At 46.2% G+C, this 19,140-nt stretch overlaps 1 protein-coding gene across 1 annotated transcript in view; it reads left to right on the forward strand.

The window, feature by feature from the left end:
• PLG (plasminogen) overlaps window positions 1-17,697 on the forward strand; it is a 372,393-nt gene extending 354,696 nt beyond the window's left edge. The window contains exon 20 of the mRNA XM_069607701.1: window positions 17,314-17,697. Coding sequence (XP_069463802.1) covers window positions 17,314-17,475 — 162 coding nt within the window. The 3' untranslated portion in view covers window positions 17,476-17,697. The remainder of the gene's footprint in view (window positions 1-17,313) is intronic.
• Window positions 17,698-19,140: the final 1,443 nt, after the last annotated feature.

Raw genomic sequence — 19,140 nt, forward strand, 5'->3', positions numbered from 1 at the left:
AGAGCAAAATCACTCTGCACTACAAAAGTACTCTTTGCACTGTGCTAAATTCACACAAAAAGCACTACGTTCGTGCTGCTTAGTGTTTTGGTTTTGATTTAGGCCCATTTAGCGCGCTGCAAAGAGTACTTTTGCAGTGCAAAGTGACTTTGCTGTGCAGCAATGGACTTTGCACCGCTCTGTGAATTAGGTCTGCTTCAACGTGTTTGTTGGCAGTGCAAAGTCAGTTTGCACCGCGCTAAACGTTCCATGAATTAGGCACTAAGTCATGAACTCTCGGAAGACTGCTTTGAAAAAAACACTTGCAGGCAGTTCCAATGTTAAGGCTTGATTAAAGGGATCTCAAAGAGTTACCATGAGGCAGTGTTTTGGGTCATAGGGATTAGCATGGCCACGGGCAGTCAATGGGTGGGTAATAAACCAAACAACACCTACAACCCGTGTTAATGTTAAACGTTTTTATACCACGCACACTTGCCACCTGTTTGGTTTCATGGCACTCAGGCGGATCTGTAATACGAGGAAGGAGTGTGGAGTGGTTAGTAGGATTGGGCGGGAAAAGAGCATGAGAGCTGTGATGTGCTGTTGGCAGCTTAAGTTTGGAAACACTGTTGACTGAGCATAAATGCAATGTTCTGGTGTTAGTCTCAAGGCGCTGGTAGGTTGAACGCCCTCGGGAACTGAAGTTAAAGTCAGTAGAGAGAGTAGAGAGAGTCAAAGGTGCGTGTGAGCACCGTATATGTGTGCAGCTGGTGTGGCATTCGTGTTATAGCTGCTTCTTAACGTTAGGTGTGGTGGTTGAGAGATCAGGAGTATGTGTTCGTTCTGGCAGGTTTTATCCAGACCGATTCTGGCTGCGTTAGGCCTGAGGAGAATGCCTGGCTGGAGGGGGTGTAACCAGCAGTGTTTAGTTAGAGTGATGGGGAGTATGAGGCGGATGTTGGTATGAGAACAGCTATACCGAATGGTATCATAGTATCTCTGTGTTCTAGTTGGATGGTGGTGTAAAGAAGAGAGTAAGTGTGGTGATGTGATATGATGGTTTACATGATCTTTCAAACGTTCTATGCACTCTAAACCATTCCATGTATGTTACATAATTCTATGCGCTCCAATTTTTTCCATGCACTCCACATCGAGCCCTTTATTCATCCGCACTACGCGCTCATCCGGACTACATACTCATCCGCACTACACACTCATCTGCACTACACACTCATCCGCTCTACGCACTCATCCGCTCTACGCACTCATCCTCACTACACGCTCATCCGGTCTATATACTCATCCACTCTACGCACTCATCCGCACTACACACTTGTCCGCTCTAAATACTCATCCGCTCTACGCACTCATCTGCTCTATGCACTCATCCGCTCTATGCACTCATCCACACTATGCACTCATCCGCACTACTCACTCATCTGCTCCACGCACTCACCCGCTCACGCACTCACCCGCTTTACACACTCATCCGCTCTACGCACTCATCTGCTCTACGCACTCCTCCGCTCTATGCACTCATCCGCTCTAGGCACTCATTGCTCTACGCACTCATCCGCTCTACGCACTCATCCGCTCTACGCACTCATCCGCTCTAGGCACTCATCCGCTCGGGCACGCATCCGCTCGCACTAGGCATTTACCTGCTCTACGCAAACGTCTGCTCTACGCAATCATCCGCTCTAGGCAGTCATCCGCTCCAGGAACTCATCCGCTCTAGGCACTCATCCGCTCCACGCACTCATCCGCTCTACGCACTCATCCGCTTTACGCACTCAGCCTCTCTACGCACTCATCCTCTCTACGCACTCATCCGCTCACTGCACTCATCCGCTCTCTGCACTCATCCGTTCTAGGGACTCATCTGCTCTACGCATTCACCCGCTCTACGCAATCATCGGCTTAACGCACTCATCCGCTCTACGCAATCATCAGCTCTACACAATCATCTGCTCTACACAATCATCCGCTCTACACAGTCATCCGCTCTATGCAATCACCCATTTTACGCACTCTTCCGCTCACCGCACTCATCCGCTCTCCGCACTCATCCGCCCTCCGCACTCATCCGTTCTAAGGACTCATCCACTCTACGCATTCACCCGCTCTACGCAATCAACCGCTCTACACACTCAACCGCTCTATGCAATCATCCGCTCTACGCACTCATCCGCTCAACGAACTCGTCTGCTCTAGGCGCTCAACCGCTCTGCCCACTTGTCTGCTCTACACACTCGCCCGCTCTACGCACTCACCTGCACTACGCACTCATCCGCTCTACGCACTCATCCGTTCTAGGCACTCATCCGCTCTACGCATTGACCCACTCTAGCACTCATCCATTCTAGGCACTCATCCGCTCTACACATTCACCCGCTCTACACATTTATCTGCTCTATGTACTCATCCGCTCTTTGCACTCATCCGCTCTACGCACTCATCCACTCTACGCACTCACCCGCAATACGCACTCACCCGCACTATACACTCACCCACTCTACACACTCATTCGCTCTACACACTCATCCGCTCTACGCACCCGTCCGCTCTACACACTCATCCGTTCTACACACTCATCTGTTCTACACAACTCGTCCGCTTTACACACTCATTCGTTCTACACACTCACCGTTCTACACAACTCGTCCGCTTTACACACTCATCCGCTCTACACATTCATCCGTTCTACACATTCATCCGTTCTACACATTCATCAGCTCTAAATACTTATCTGCTCTACACATTCATCTGCACAACGCATTCATCCGTTCAATGCACTCATCCGCTCCACCTACTTCATCCGCTCCTTCACTTCGTTCATTAATCCTACATAAATCGGTTCAGCCCATGGCATTCAATTTGTTTCATGCTCTCGATCAGTCCTATGCACTACATCCGTCTCATCTACTCCAATCGTCTATTTTCTACTTTCCATTCATACCATGCACTCATACATTCCATGCCATCTGTCTGTGCACTGATCCCTCTCCTGAATTCATCAATCGATCCTCTTCATTTTATTCTTTTTGTTCATTTAGTTTCCTTCGCCATTGCAATCATTTCATTCATTTCATTAATGTCAGCCGCTTTACTGCTTACCTACAGATTGTTTTTTTTTTATCTGTTTCACTGCTTTGATCTGGTTTATTCATTCCATTCTGTTTGTCTTTATTAGATTACGTTAGAGGTTATTAGTTTTCGATTTTTCCTTGGTTCATGATGCTGTATTGCTTTTTGTTTTAATGTTAATTAATATCTAGTCGTTTGGGTTAGTTGACAAGTTGTTATTCTCTTTATTCCTCACGTCCACATTGGTCCTTTTGTCCATTGCATTTATTTGTCTATTTCGTTAATTTCAGCCGCATTACTGTCTTCATACAGCTTATTCTTTTTATTTACTTCACAGGTTTGATCGTTTTTACTCAATCTATTTTGTCTGTCCTTTTTAGCTAATCAGTAGAGGTTATTAGTTTATGATTTCATGCCCGGATCATGATGCTGCATTGATATTTATGATCTAGTATTTTGGGAACGTCTTTGAGATGCTGTTATCCAGTTTGAGTTAGATTGAGTTCGGGGTCGGTTTTAGGGGAAAAGCCAAGTTTTCAGCAATTTGCGGAAAGACATGAGGTCTTCAGTGAGTCGAATGTAGGGTGGGAGTGTGTTCCACAGCGTGGGGGCCAAGGCTGAGAATGATGATCCGCCTAATCTGACTGAGTTTGTTTTTGGTATGACTAGGAGGCCTGCTGAGCTAGATCTTAGAGTATGTGCAGGGTGTTAGGGTTTCAGTTTGTCTTGATATTGTGGTCCGGTTTTGTGCAGCGCTTGGTGAGAAATGCATAAGGTTTTGAAAGTCACCCTTCGGGTGACCGGAAGCCAGTGCAGAGTTTTGAGGGCTGGGGAAATGTGGTCTCTCGGGCCAAGCGCTAGTAGGAGTTTGGCAGCAGCGTTTTGTGCTCTTTGTAGTTTAGTCAGTAGGTATGCGTGGACTCCGAGGTAGAGGGGGTTAGCGTAGTACAGTCTTGATATAACAATTGATTGGACAGCGGAGAGTCTGTTTGGAAAGGAGAGGTAAGAGTTTAAGAGTTTTAAGGTGGTAGTGGCAGGACTTTGAGACGTTGTTGACTTGGCACGAGAGTGTTAGGTCAGAATCTAGGACGCATCCAAGGATTTTTACTGATTTAGAGGGGGTCAGTGAGTTGCCCATGGCAGATGGCCAGGGTAGTGGGTGTGGAAGAAGTTTGGTGTTGCCACATACCATGATTTCGGTTTTGGAGGGGTTTAGCAAGAGGTGGTTTGTGGTCATCCAGACCTCTATGTCGAGGAGGCAGGAAGCAAGGTCAGGTCAGCAGTTGGGTTTTGATTTCAGGAGTTTCAGAATTAGCTGAGTGTCATCGGCGTAGTTGTAGCACAGGATGTTGTGCATGCAAATTATTCGTGGGAGGGTGGCTATGTAGAGATTGAACAGGAGGGCTGATAGGCATGCTCCTTGTGGAACTCCGGTGTCAACTGGTCGAACTTGGGAGGAATAGGTTGAGAGTAGGGTTATTTGATTCCTGTTTTTGAGGAAGGATGCTATCCATTTGAGAGCGGTTCCACGAATTCCTAGGGAGTGGAGGCGGTCAAGAAGGATTGAGTGATTGATTGTGTCGAAAGCGGCGGATAGGTCAAGGAGGATTGATGTGGCCTAACCCGCAGACTGTGCTGTGTTTTTAAGGTCATCCCAGATTGAGGTTAGGGTGATTTCAGTTCCGTGTCGGGCTCTGAAACCTGATTGAGCGGGGTCTAGGAGATTATTGGCTTCGACAAATGCATTTAGTTGGGAGTAGGCGGTTCGGTCGATGAGTTTGGTGAGGAACCTGGTGTTAGAGATGGGGCGGTAGTTTTTGGGCTCAAGGGTGTCGAGGGAAGGTTTTTTTATTAGAGGTTTGACATGAACTGTTTTGAATGCGTCGGGAAAAATTCCTGAGGAAAGGGAGTCATTTATGATGGTTCTCGCGTGTTCTCCTGCACAGGTCAAAGCGAACATTTCTTTGAGGGTTGAGGCCGGGCAAGGGTCTAGCAGAGAGCCGGAAGGTTTGCGGGCAGAGAGAAGTTTGAGAAATCGGTCGGCAGGTATTGGACTAAAGGAGTCGAACGTTGGTTGAGTAGTGGTCACAGGCGGAGGCTTGGCCGGTAAGGCGGGTGGGTTGCCTGGTGGGTGTAAGCGAGCTAGTTTGTTGGTTAGAGCGTTTGTTCTTTCGAGAGCTGTAGTGTAAAAGTGGAGAGAGAGTCGCACAGTGATTGTGAGGCGGTCGCGGCGGTGGTGATGCATGATGGTTTGGTGAATTCGGTGATGATTTTGTGAAGTCTTTACAGTTTAGGATTCGGGAGTTGTAATGGGCTTTTTTTTGCTTTTCGGATTTCAGCCTTGTACTGATGAAGGTGCCGGGCTAAGGTGGATCTGCTCAGAGGAGTTTTTTCCTTCCGCCATTTGCGTTCTAGGTATTTATATAGTTGTTTACTGGTCTTCAACTCAGGTGTGAACCATCTAGGAAAGAGGCCACGGCGGGCTGATGGTTTGCAAGAGGGTGCATTTGTGCCGTGTTGAGCCATGAGTCAAAGGCATTGGGGGTTAATTGATTATTGAGTAGGCAGGTAGGCGGGGGAGACTGGAGGAGTGCGTCGGTTAGATCCGAAAGGATTATTAATTTCTTCCAGCATTTGCGAAGATTCGGAGGTTCAGGTTCAAGTACGGGAAGAGGGTTGGGAGAGCGAGAGGCGAAAGAAACAATGAAGTGATCGGACCAGATGATAGGGGTGGGGGGTTTAGCTGTATCAGGTTGTGGGAGCTGAAGATGGCATCAAGAGTGTGTCCTTTGTAGTGAGTCGGGCCGTTTGTGTGGGGTTGGAGGTTAATTGCGTCTAGGCCGTCAACCAGAGAGTGTGTCATAGGGTTGGTGGGAATGTCCAGCCATATGTTAAAATCACCTAGAAGGGTGAGGTTGGGATGGTATAGTTGGATGGTGGCAATAGAGTCGCAGAGGTTGTTTGAGAATTGTCTATCGTATCCAGGAGGTCTGTAGATTATTAGGAAGCTGTGGGAGAACGAGGGGGAAAGGGATAGTTTAACGAGGAGTGATTCGCAGGAAGAAATGGAAGGTTGGTTGTCGATGATTGAGGCGTGGAAGTGAGACTTGAAGGCAAAAGCTATTCCTCCTCCTCTAGAGGGATGGTTCAATGGGATGAGGGAGTAGTTGGGGGGGAAGGCTTCATTGGCGATAGGGGCGAAGTCATCAGAGAACCAGGTTTCGGTGATGAAGACCAGGTCTGGTTTGTCAGAGGCGAGGAGGTCAAAGATGCTGTGTCTGTTTTTTGCTACGGATCGAGCAATAAATAGGATGAAATTCACTTTGGTAGAAGAGGTTGATGTTGGAGCTGCAGAGATGGGGGTGGGGTGGGAGAGGGTGGAGACTGGAGAGCGAGAGGGGAGGGGTGGTTGATGGCCTATGGGAATAGTGGGTGAGCAGTGGAGTTGGTGGGTTTCGGGTGGGAGTGGTTGAACGCGTGTGTTGGGATGATTGGGTTTGGCACGAGGGGTTTGGCGGTGGGGTGTGTGGGGTTAGTAGTTTCAGTTGTGGTCGGTGAAAAGTCAAGGGCAAGGGGTTTTAGGTAAGGTGAGACATGGCGGGAGGGTGGAGAGTGGGGGGATGAGGAGGTGGGTCGAGACAGGGGAGGCGATGAGTGCTGAGAGATTGAGGGGGACCAGGTACGTTTCCTCTTTAGTGTATTTGTTGCGATTGGTGTGTGTGAGAGGGTAGGGGGATTAGAGGGGGCGAGAGATGAGGCTTCCATTCTTGCTAGGGCTCTGCATGCAGTTTCTAGGGAGGGGAAGGAGTGTGGTCGGTGTGGGATGAGGGTGGGGGTTGTTGGGAAAAGCGTGGGGTGCATGAGTGCTGGGCAGGGGGTGCCTGCAAGGCTAGTGAGGGGAGCAGGTATGCTCATAGCAGGCTGCTCGGTGGAGAGGTTCAGGATAGCCGTGGTAGTAGCGTGGGTGGCTTGCCAACGTGCACCTCTGGCTTGGTGTTTGGAAAGGGGCAGGGTGGGGGATGTGGTGGAGGGAGGGAGGATTTGGGGGGGCTGGGACGGGACGCAGGGTTGACAGGAGGGGGGGCGGTTCACAGCGGTCGTTTCCGCTAGTCCTCTGTGGATCGGGTACACTCATGATAAGTAACTGTGATATTATTGAAGGTTTCAGGGTTCAACTAACTAGGAACACTTCTAAGGTCAGCCAGGGCACGCTATTAGGCACACTTCTAAATTCAACTTTGCACAGACAGGATATTAGGCACACTTCTAAGTTTGGTTTTGCACAAGGAGGATATTATGCACAAATCTAAATTCAACTTTGCACAGGGAGGATAATTAGGCACACTTCTAGGTTCAGGTTTTCATGGGGAGGATATTAGGCACACTTCAAAATTCAGCTTTCTACATGGAGGATATTAGGCACACTTCTAAATTCAACTTTGCACTGAGAGGGTATTAGGCATACTTATAAATACAACTTTGCACAGGGTGGATATTAGGCACACCTCTAGGTTCAACTGTGCAGAGAGAGGATATTAGGCACACTTCTAGGTTCAACTTTGCATAGAGAGGATATTAGGCACACTTCTAAATTCAACTTTTCACAGAGTGGATATTAGGCACTTCTAGGTTCAACTTTGCACAGAGAGGATATTAGGCACATTTGTAAGTTCAACTTTGCATAGAGAGGGTATTAGACAAAGTTCTAAAATAGACTTTCCACAGGGAGGGTATTAGGCACACGTCTAAAGTGCACCAGTCCAGGCTACTGGGCACACTTCTAAATTCAACTTTGCACAGTGAGGATATTAGGATATTAGGCACACTTCTAAATTCAACTTTCCACAGGGAGGGTACTAGGCACACTTCTAAATTCAACTTTTCACAGAGTGGATATTAGGCACTTCTAGGTTCAACTTTGCACAGAGAGGATATTAGGCACATTTCTAAGTTCAACTTTGCACAGAGAGGGTATTAGACACACGTCTAAAGTCCACCAGTCCAGGCTATTGGGCACACTTCTAAATTCAACTTTGCACAGTGAGGATATTAGGCACACCTCTAAAGTCAACAATGAATTCCCGCTTTATAAGTGCAACCATACCACAGGCATGCTGCAAAGGAGAACTCAATAGTGCAATGATATCATAGTATGGAGATTTTTACAATAGTTAAGCATCTAGGGCTGAGTGGTAGGGTAGTATGGCTTGAAGTAATTGCTTCTGTCCCTGCCCTTGCCACATTTACTTATTTTCGTCTTCTTGCTTCTCCTGCGGATACCTGCAGATACAACCTGGAGCCGTCACTGAAGAAGCCGTCCTTTGCCTTGGGTCCTTAGCCGATGGGCTGCCGGGAAGTCCTCTTGTCAGGACCAATGAGAGGAGGGGGTGGGGGGGAACGGGAGGCGGGGGGCCGGAGAAGCAGGAAATGGGTGCGGGGAGGGAGTGGGAGACAAGGGGGATAACTAGGGGACAGGGGGACCACAGATGCCACAGAACAGGTGGACAATTGCAATTAACTAGCAACCGCGCTCACCAGGCTCCAAGGAACAAAAAGAACCGGTGCAGGCATGCGAGTCTGTATACTCGCTACACAAGATTGGATGGACCAATGATAGGGGGGTGGGTGGGAACGGGAGGCGGGAGGGCCGGAGAAGCAGGAAATGGGTGCGGGGAGGGAGTGGGAGACAAGGGGGATAACTAGGGGACAGGGGGACCACAGATGCCACAGAATAGGTGGAAAATTACAATTAACTAGCAACCACGCTCACCAGTCTCCAAGGAACAAAAAGAACCGGTGCAGGCACGCGAGTCTGTATACTCGCTACACAAGATTGGATGGACCAATGATAGGGGAGTGGGTGGGAACGGGAGGCGGGAGGGCCGGAGAAGCAGGAAATGGGTGTGGGGAGGGAGTGGGAAACAAGGGGGCTAACTAGGGGGCAGGGGGACCACAGATGCCACAGAACAGGTGGAAAATTGCAATTAACTAGCGACCGCGCTCACCAGGCTCCAAGGAACGAAAAGGTGGATTTTTTTGTTGTTGCAGCGATATGACGTACGTACAGATTGTGGCACTGTAGAGGTAGGATTGTGTTGAGTTCAGAGTTGCAGAATAGTTACATTTTTAGTATGGGTTGTTGCTGGAAGTCCTGAGAGTTCATCTAAGTGCGGCACACCTCCCCCCTGAAAATTCAACTAAGTGTGTCCCATCTCCCACCCCTGAAAAATCCATCTAAGTGCATCACATTTCCTACCCCTGTATTCCACCATAAGTATTTTTATTTGTATTATTTATATAGCCCACAAAGCCCAGAGACATCTAGGCACTTTCACTTAAAAATATGGTTACAATAGGTGCATGAAGCCAACAGGTTACAGAGGTAATAGGGCAGGCATATCATGGACCTGTATAGTGCAAGATACATACTTAGGAAAGCTCACCTCTTGTTACTGTGAGCTACATCAGAGTACATAAAGGAGAAATGGTAGGTGTGTTAAATACATACTTGGGCAAGCTCATCTCTTGTTGCGGGGAACTATATCGGAGTACATATAAGAAACATGGTAGGTGCTTTAAATACATACTTAGGCAAACTCAACTCTTGTTGCGAGGAACTACATCAGAGTACATATAGGAGACATGGTAGGTGCATTTAATACATACTTAGGCAAACTCAACTCTTGTTGTGGTGAACTACATCAGAGTACACAGGAGACATGGTAGGTGCATTAAATACATACTTGGGCAAGCTCACCTCTTGTTGCGGTGAACAACATCAAAGTACATATTAGAGACATGGTAGGTGCATTAAATACATACTTAGGCAAACTCAACTCTTGTTGCGAGGAACTACATCAGAGTACATATAGGAGACATGCTAGGTGCATTAAATACATACTTGGGCAAGCTCACATCTTGTTGCTTGGAACCACATCAGAGTACATATAAGAAACATGGTAGGTGCATTAGATAAATACTTGGGCAAGCTCACCTCTTGTTGCAGGGAACTACGTCAGAGTACATATAAGAGACATGGTAGGTGCTTTAAGTACATACTTGGGCAAGCTCACCTCTTGTTGCTGGAAACTACGTCAGAGTACATATAAGCGGCATAGTAGGTGCATTAAATACATACTTGGGCAAGCTCACCTGTTGTTGCAGGAAACTAAATCAGAATACGTATAGGAGACATGGTAAGTGCATTAAATACCTACATCAGAAGTACTGAAGTATGTTATAGGTAGTGACACAGTTGGACTAAATGTGGGATATGGCTAACTAGCACAATTGGCCTAGATGTGATGAATGGTTACCATACAGCTGAAGGTAACATGCATCAGACTATAATCTATTTAGGCAGTAAGGCAGTAAGTGTCCCGGGAGGATAGATCAGCGGCAGCGTGCGCGTCTTGGAAGCAAGACGACACGAAGCAACACAGGGTCGATCCCCGGGTCCGCGCTTAGAAATCTCTGAGTGTTTAAGCGCGTTATAAATACGTAACTAAGACAAAAAACAAAAAAAATACACAATTAGCAACTAAGAAACACAAACCATTCTTGTAACAGCGCCTCGATGCCTGCGGGCTGTGTGAGCGCTTTATAAATGTTAAAAAATAAATAAATAAATAAATAAATAAATAAACCAAGAGTGAAATATGGTTAGCACAGTTGGCCCAAATACAAAACAAGGCAGACCCACACAGTTTGCCTAAGTGTGATGTATGTTATGTTATGTTGGTATTGGGAATTTGTCTAGCGCCATTTACCATTGGTATGATTCCAAAGCGCTGTGGGTTGAATGCCCTCGGGGACCGCAGTCCAGCTCAGCAGAGAGAGTGGTGTTGTAAAACATGCTTGGGTGAACTCGGTATGTGTGCAGCCAGTGTACAATAGGTGGTGTGTAGCTGCATAATAATTCTAGATGTGATGCGATTGTTGTGTAAGATCAGTAGAATGTGTGCAGCAAGACCAGTGGACTATGGTATTTGCATTCTGGTGGCATTGGTGCTTGAGAAAGACGTTATGTGTGCAGCTAGGCCGATTTAGAGGGGTATACCTGTGTTGCAAAGACTGCTGAGGTGAACGTGGAGGTGTGTAAGTATTTGTGCAGTTAGGTCAAATTAATTGAGTGGTGTAGCTGCATTCTATTGTTTGTTGGTGCAGAGCCAAGAGTTAGCATACTGGTGTGTTTGGGTGTCTGTGTTTTTCCAGGAGGACCTTGTTCCTGTTGAGCTTCCAGTGCCTGTCAAGGGCGTGGTATCTCCCTGTTTCTTTAAGGGTCAGCTTGTTTGGCAAAGGTTGACCTGAGTCCCAAAACTCATGTTGTTTCTGTATGGGTGTTAGCAACGTTCTTGGTCAGCAGTTCTGCTAAATAGAATCCCTGATAGGTAGTTCGACTGGGCCATTTCCAGTAAATTGGGATTAGCAAAGCGGTAGAACATTCCTTGTTATACAATTCCTCACAGGGATTTCCAGATGTGTAGGATTAGCAAGCCAGTCATTTTCTGGACTGATAGCATAGTGCAAAATTACAGGGCAATGATCAAGTTCATAAGTGCTATTAGTGCATGGGTTGCTAGTTCTGCTAGACACATTACCGGTAGGTAGTTCTGCTAATACATTCACTGGTAGGTGTGATTAGCAGAATAACGGCCAGATGGCCATTAGGTATCTAGCTCTGCTCTTGGATTTCCAGATGCGTAGAATTAGCAGGTATGTGCCTTCTTGGACTGAAAGTGTAGTGCATAATTGCTTAGTCTTGATCAAGCTCATGAGTGTTATTGGTGCTTTGGTTGCTAGTTTAGCACAATCACCCCTGGTTGATGGCGATAGATAACTCTAGGCCTCAGAGCGTATGGATTTCCTGCGGATAAGGTGATGAATACATTCTTTCAGGTACATGGGTGCCGCTACGATTCAGGTTTCAAGTCTGGGCAAAGGCTCTAGGCAGTGGAGTTAAGATATTGTCAGGCCTGACGGTCTACAACAGGGTCTGTCATTGGCCAGATACCGCAGCAGGCGTTGGTCGTGGTGGTTGTTCGGGTGGTTCACTGCATTGCCTTATATGTTTTAGGCAAAGAAAGCATGTAGTCTTCGCTGTGTCTAATACGGGGAGGCAGTGAGTTCCACAGAGTTGGCGCTAGGGTTAAGCAGGCTGACCCTCCGATCCTGGCCAAATTGGAGGTGTGGACCACTAGGAGGAGGGAAATGCTTGACCTATGGGTGCGAGTTGGGTGGTAAGGCGTAATCGTTATTGTAGGAATTTGGGGCCTGCTTTGTGCAGCACTCGATGGGTAATAAATAGGAATTTGAAGGTGGCCGTGCATCCAATTGGGAGCCAGTGTAGGGTGCGGAGAGCCGGTGAGATGTAGTCCCTTCGTCCCAATTTGAGACAAAGTCTGGCAGCTGAGTTTTGTACTCTTTGGAGCTTGTTTAACTGGTAGGTCGGTGCATCCAGGTAGAGGGGGTTTGCATAGTCAAGTCTTGAAATGACAATGGACATAATGGCAGCCAGTCTGTTCGGGTAGGTAAGGTGAGGGAAGATACCCTTCAGGATAATAAAGGTGGAAATGCAGGTTTTAGATGTATTGTTGATGTGGTGAGACAGAGTTAGGTCCAACTCCATTGAGTCTGGGAATTTGCCAGAGGTGAGGGAGTAGTTGAGAATGGACCTTGCAATTCACGGCACAGGTGAAGATTTCTGTGAGCAGAGAAGCGGGTCAAAGATCAAGTGGTAAGCATGAGGGTCAGCTGACGGAAAGCAGTTTCATGAACTCCTCCGTCGAGATAGGGTTGAAAGAGCAGAAAGAAGGGTTCTCGGGTAGAGGAAGGTTTGGTCTGGTAGAGCAGGTGTAAAGTGGGAGGACAAGAGGGAGAGTTGGCAATGAGGTTGGCCATCCTGCCTAGGGTTGTTTTGTGGAAGTGTTCAGACAGAGAGTTGCAGGGCGTTCTGTGAGGAGGCAGTCAGGGCTGTGGTGCAGTGTGGGTCCAACTGTGTTAGTTATGGCTAACTAACACAGTTGGTCTAAAATCATATAGGGCTAGAACACAATTCGCCTAAGAGTGGGATATGGCTAATTTAATAAATTCGCCTAAATGTACTAACACCTAGATTTGTCACACCTGGATGGAGGGAGCATGGCCTAAAATGGGGGCACAACGGTAAATGCGTCAACACTTAAAATGTTTGGTTTATCAAAACAATCACTCTAAATGTGAGATATGGCTAACTAGACACAATCAAGCTAAAAGCAAGGTGAGATTACCATACAAACTTTGGGGTGGGCGCATCAGACAACCAGCTATTAGAGAATAGGATAGAATAATGAAATGTAGGATGGTCAGTTTAGTGGGGAGGAGTGATGGCTGCACCTCCTGCCCAGAGTCTCACTTATTGTTGGTAGCTCTTGGTAGATGGCTGTAGGCCACACAGGCTAACACAGACCGACATGATCTGGAGCTGCTTCTTCGGGAGCTGCCCTTTGCCTCTAGGCCCTTATCCGAGAGCTGCCAAAGGCTGCCCTAGAACTGTTGCTGAAGAGGTCTTCTGGGTCACATAGGGTGGCAGAAGGCCAATCAGCGCTCTGTTGCCATGGATGGAGCCAAGGGTCTCAAGGACCAGGAAGCGGGCAGCAAAGAGGAGCGGGAAAGGGGAGGTGGCGCTGGAACACAACAAAAACAAATTTGTTGAAATGAAAATTGAAAATGGCTTCGCTCTGTAGAGTTAAGCTGCTTAACCCACTGCAATTCAGGCCAAATGCCTGTGGATCCTTGCGTGCAGGTCCTTGCGCCTGCCTGCCTCTAAGTGAAGGCAGCACCGGCCAGTCAGGGCTCCATTGCTGTGGATGGAGGCTAGGTTCTCAAGGAGCAGGGAGCAGGCAGCAAATAGGAACGGGAAAGGGGAGGTGGCGCTGGAGCGCGCAAAAACATATCTGTTGAAATGACAATGAAAATGGATTCACTCTGTAGAGCTAAGCTTCTTATGCCACTGCAATTCAGGCCATGTGCCTGTGGATCCCTGCAAGCAGGGCCTAGCCCCTACCTGCATCTGAGTGAAGGCTGCACTGGCCAAACAATGTGCCGTTGCTGTGGATTGTGGTGGGGGTCTCAAGGACCAGGAAGTGGGCAGCAAAGAGGAGAGGGAAAGGGGAGGTGCAACAAAAACGAATTTGTTGAAATGAAAACAAAAATGGGGTCGCTCTCTAGACCTAAGCTGCTTACTCCACTGCAATTCAGGCCAAGTGCCTGTGGATTCTTGCGTGCAGGGCCTAGGTCCTGTCTGACTCTGACCGAGGACTGCACTGGCCAATCAGCGCTTTGTTGCCGTGGATGGAGGAGGGGGTCTCAAGGGCCAGGAAACAGGTAGCAAAGACGAGCGGAAAGGGGCAGGCAGTGCTGGACTGCAACAAAAACGATTTTTAAAAAATGAAAATGTAAATGGGGTCGCTCTGTAAAGTTAAGCTGCTTACCCCATCTGCAATTCAGGTTAAGTCCCTCCTCGTATGCCATTTCTCCCTAACTGTGCTCTAAGTCAAAACGTAAAATGGCTCAAAAAGCTGACATCCAAATGTGAATTGATATAATGTTAGACAGCTAAAAGTCGACTTTTCCAAGTTCAATTTTCTATTTTTTAATTGAAATAGCCTACAAGTAAACTTCCAAAAGTCAACCCTTTAAACATCAACCCTCTAAAAAAAGGACATCGGTTCATTATTTTTGACCTGTGCTTCTACCTAAAGTCGACTTTGCCAAGTTCAAGTTTCTATTTTTTAATTGACAATTCATATGTGCGCAATATTAAACTCAGAGACGGATGTATGTAAATTACCACCAACAATGTATAGTGATCTATTTCAGCACAATAATGTATTGAGCATTCTATATGCATTTGACAAATGTGTTTTTTTGATCAATTATTACATTCTTCATGTTCCTCAATGTTCACATTACTTTAGTGAAATGCTTTAACATTGTGCACAATGTATACAATTATTGCAAACTGTAATTGTTATTAGGGTATTTATTGAGCATGGTCATAGCTCAGGAAGCAATGGAGTGGTTTACAAATCATAGGGGAAAGGACAAGGTGAGGGAAGCAGAGATACATAGAAGCAGGGAGCAAACTATGGGAGAGGGAGAGAACAGGCAATTTGTCAGCAAAGGATCTACAAGCCACCAAGAGAGGAAAAAGGAGGAGGCAGATCACCCAGTCTCATATTGGGTGGGGAGTGGAGATTGTTGGGACCTTGGTGTTAGGGAGTAGCCATTCCTAGAAGAGGAGAGTCTTGTGCTCCTTTCCGGAAATGTAGAACCAAGGGAGTGAGTCTGGTGTTGATGGGGAGTAGGTGCAAGGGCCTGGGGGCATAGGCAGAGAAGGCCTGTCTTCTAGTTATTTCCTTTCTGCACAGCCGGAGATCAAGTCTGCACATATCCTTACTTTTGGTGGTCTGCAGGCCTCCGTAGATGCTGAGTTTCTCAGTCAGGTAGATTGGGGCATTTCAGGGATACAGCCTTTTAGATGATGCAGAAGGATTTGAAGATGATGAGGACATTTTAGCAGTTGGAGCTAGAGCAGTTCGATGAAGGTCAGAGAGATGTCGAATTTGCAGAGTCCTTTGATGAGTCGCACTGCAGCATGTAGGACACATCGCAGGGGTGCCAGGATAGTCTCTGGAAGGCCTTCTAAAATGGCACTGGAACCATGTTGTTGGGAGAGGTCTAAGGCTTGGACAGCGGTTAGTAAAAATGATCCCTCATTGGTTTTCAAATGACTTTCTTGCAAACTGTGCTGTGATAAATCCATGTCCTCAACGCCAAAAACCGCAGAGCAGGCTTTGTCTTTTTCTTAGCACAACTTTTCACTTTTCTCTCTACATGCCTTCTCCTCTCTCTAACCCGCCTCTTGTGGGTATGATGGAAATATCAAAGCCTATGAGACCAAATTTGCTATGAGAAGTTGCTCAACACTTTCTGGTTCTCTGAGTACTTTGTGACGTTCTCATACGTGGCCAGTATGGCCAACTTGGTATAGTAAAACAAATTAATTTCTTTTTTATGTATTCTTACTGTGTCATGGCTTGTACCAAGCCTTTCACAGAATACAAAAATAAATAAATACTTTAAAAAAAAGCAATGAATGAAAGCAGAACTCACACAATCTAGTATCTGCTATTTGTCTAATGGCCAATGCAAGCTTTTTTTAAGCCCCCCAGATCCTGCTGCTGAGGGACCCCTACGAGGCGACAAAAATATATTTATTGTAGGAACAATTCTGAGTATAAAAAAAGGATAAAATGAAAAGTATCCAAAATATTTCTCCTGTTCATCAGTATTTTAGTTGGAAAGATCATTTATGGAACAGTATAATTCTTTGTGCTTCATATAGCACTGCATACCGGAAATTCTAGTTTCCGGGCATTTTATTGACTGTTGTTACTAATTGACATCATTACCATATATGTGGTACTCAAATTGCAATCTCAGAACGAGAAATGCATGAGTCAGCCAGGAGCAGTATCAAAACGTTTTCCGAACTCCACCTCACTGTAGAATGACCTGAAGATTACATGTTAGGGAGACCTTTGCAGTCTAGGCTTGGTGGTAGTGTTGGCCTTGTACCATGAACCGTACTTTTGGACATGCCACAGGAAGTGCATAGTAACCCATTGGGGTAGGCTTTAGATGAGAGGAGGAAAATCATCCAAAGTGCCCCCCTTTTGGTACGCACTCCCACCTTTTTGAATCGGGTGGGCTTCAGGAGAGATCTCCAAAGGTACTGGCAAAAGGAAAGAAATATAAACAGATGGTCAGTCGTCTCCTTAGAGAGGTTATCACAGGTAGACCGTGGGGGGACATGGTGACTCTCCCTGACCTTGTCTAGAAAGGGGCTGCTCTCCTCATCCATTGATACACAAATGAAAAATACACAGGAGCTTAACACAAAAAGTAGCCGTATCTGAGTTTCATGAGGAACAAGATATAATTTGCCTTGTCTAATGGTGCACCACATTCAATTCTATATTCACAGCAGCGCAAGGGATGTTGTTCTGTACAGCTAACTAGGCCCAGCATGGAGCTATAAACTATGCCTCTCACAGCTGTGAGTTGAATGGGAGACAATGTTATACTAAGCACAGCTGACGTAGACAAATTTAAAACCCAATCTAAAGAGGAGCGCCGCAAAGCATTGTCTGGAACATTGTCGATTTGTATTGAGCTGTTTCTCGGTTTTCTCTACAGGGCGACAGCGGGGGACCTCTGGTTTGTCACGATGGTGAGAAGTACATCCTGCAAGGGGTCACCTCTTGGGGTCTTGGATGTGCGCAGCCCATGAAGCCCGGTGTCTATGTTCGAGTTTCTATGTTCACCGACTGGATACAAAACACAATTGCCGCAAACTGATGTACGGGTGCCTCACCGACCTCCTGTGCGACACAGAGAGAAATAGTGCAAATGTTGGCAAATATCCACAAAAATCAATGATAATCTGCATTCATTTGTGGACACTGTAATTTGTTTGTTTCATTTCAACACTCATGTGGCAAATTAATTTGATGCACTTCATTTTGTCTTTTTTATATATATTGCTGCAGTCAACAATAAAAGTGTGAGGTCCAGATTGTGCTTGGTGATGTTTGAATGTTAATTCTTTGAGGTGTAGGGCAGTGCACAAAACTGCAAAGGTTACATTTTGGAGTAGGAATGTTTTGAGAAGCGTAAAGGGGGGATCCATGAAAAGTCCATCTACAGGAAACTAGCACTGGTCTAGCTAATAGTTGTGACATGTGTATACGAATGTACTAGGCGATCACCATTTGCTATTACCCTCATACGTTTAGGTATCAGATAATGTCATCCAGTGCTTTAAGTGGGATAGAATATCGAGGGGATGCAGGGGTCTGGAATGGGGTCCTGGCCAAAGTGGACTGGACGTGGCCTAAAAGGAGCAATTGGTGGCTTCAGCAAGGGCCACCTATCCCAAACATGGGGGCAGTGCAATGTATTTTAGATTGCTCAGCATGGTCTCAGGGGGGCCTGTAGGCATGTTGACAATAAATCTGCCTCTCTTAAAATAACTACTGCCTCTAAAGGCTAAACTATGGGCCATCTGAAATATGAATTATGGTCAATTATTTTGTAATAATTACCTCCTCTTTTCGCTTATCTATGTTTCTTCTCGCTATGTTTCAGAGCAACATAAGAGCTTCAAAGTGAAATGTGTCTCTAATTCTTAAAAGTCAAATCACCAATCTTTCTCTTTTAGCATGATGCCCATTCTGAAATATCATGTCTTGACAACAGAAGCATATTAAAGTTCCTTCCCACAGAGGTTCCCTGACAGTTATATTGGCAATACGCATTGTGAGGGGTCAGAAATGAAAGCCGGAGACAAAGTTGTCATGTTTTTGGTTAAAGACTTTTAGTAATGTAAACGGGTTGGGAAAATGCCTCTCTGACCCTGCTCTAAGAGGAGTTTCCCTACCTAAAGCCAAAAACTAAGGAAGTCTGTCTCAGGATGTCAGAAATTAAAAGCCTTCCTTGTGTCCAAACGTTCTATCCTGACCCTAACACTACAAACAAAATAATGAAGTGAGAAGGGTCTTTAACCTGGTGTTTGCAAAAAGTGTTTGTAAATCAAACAGCTCCAACATAAATGTTCTCCAAGGTAGCAGATTCTTGGTTCCAGAGGGTGTTTCCCTTCCCCGGGATGCTTCAAGGTATGGCAATGTCTCTTGATCTAATAATTCTTTGAGTCTTTCTTGGCACTTCTTGTTGTTTTGTAATTTCCTGGTATACTCTCCTCCAGGACTTCTTATGCACTTTCAACTGCCTGCTATATTCAACAAACACTGTCCTTTCTTGACACTTGTTGTAGCTTTGCAGTCTTCCTGGTATACTCCCCTGCCAGGATTCTTTATGCACTTCCAATTGCCTGGTCTAATCCCCTACCAGGACTTCTTATGCACTCCCAGCTGTCTGTTGTACTCTCCTTCCAGGACCTTTCTTGTTTCCATGTATTTAATACAGTTCCTCTTTACATTCAAAACTGCATATAACTTTCTTGTT

Source organism: Ambystoma mexicanum, chromosome 4q (genome assembly GCF_040938575.1).
Source record: "Ambystoma mexicanum isolate Mex_15411 chromosome 4q, UKY_AmexF1_1, whole genome shotgun sequence".
Taxonomy (NCBI): Eukaryota; Metazoa; Chordata; class Amphibia; order Caudata; family Ambystomatidae; genus Ambystoma; species Ambystoma mexicanum.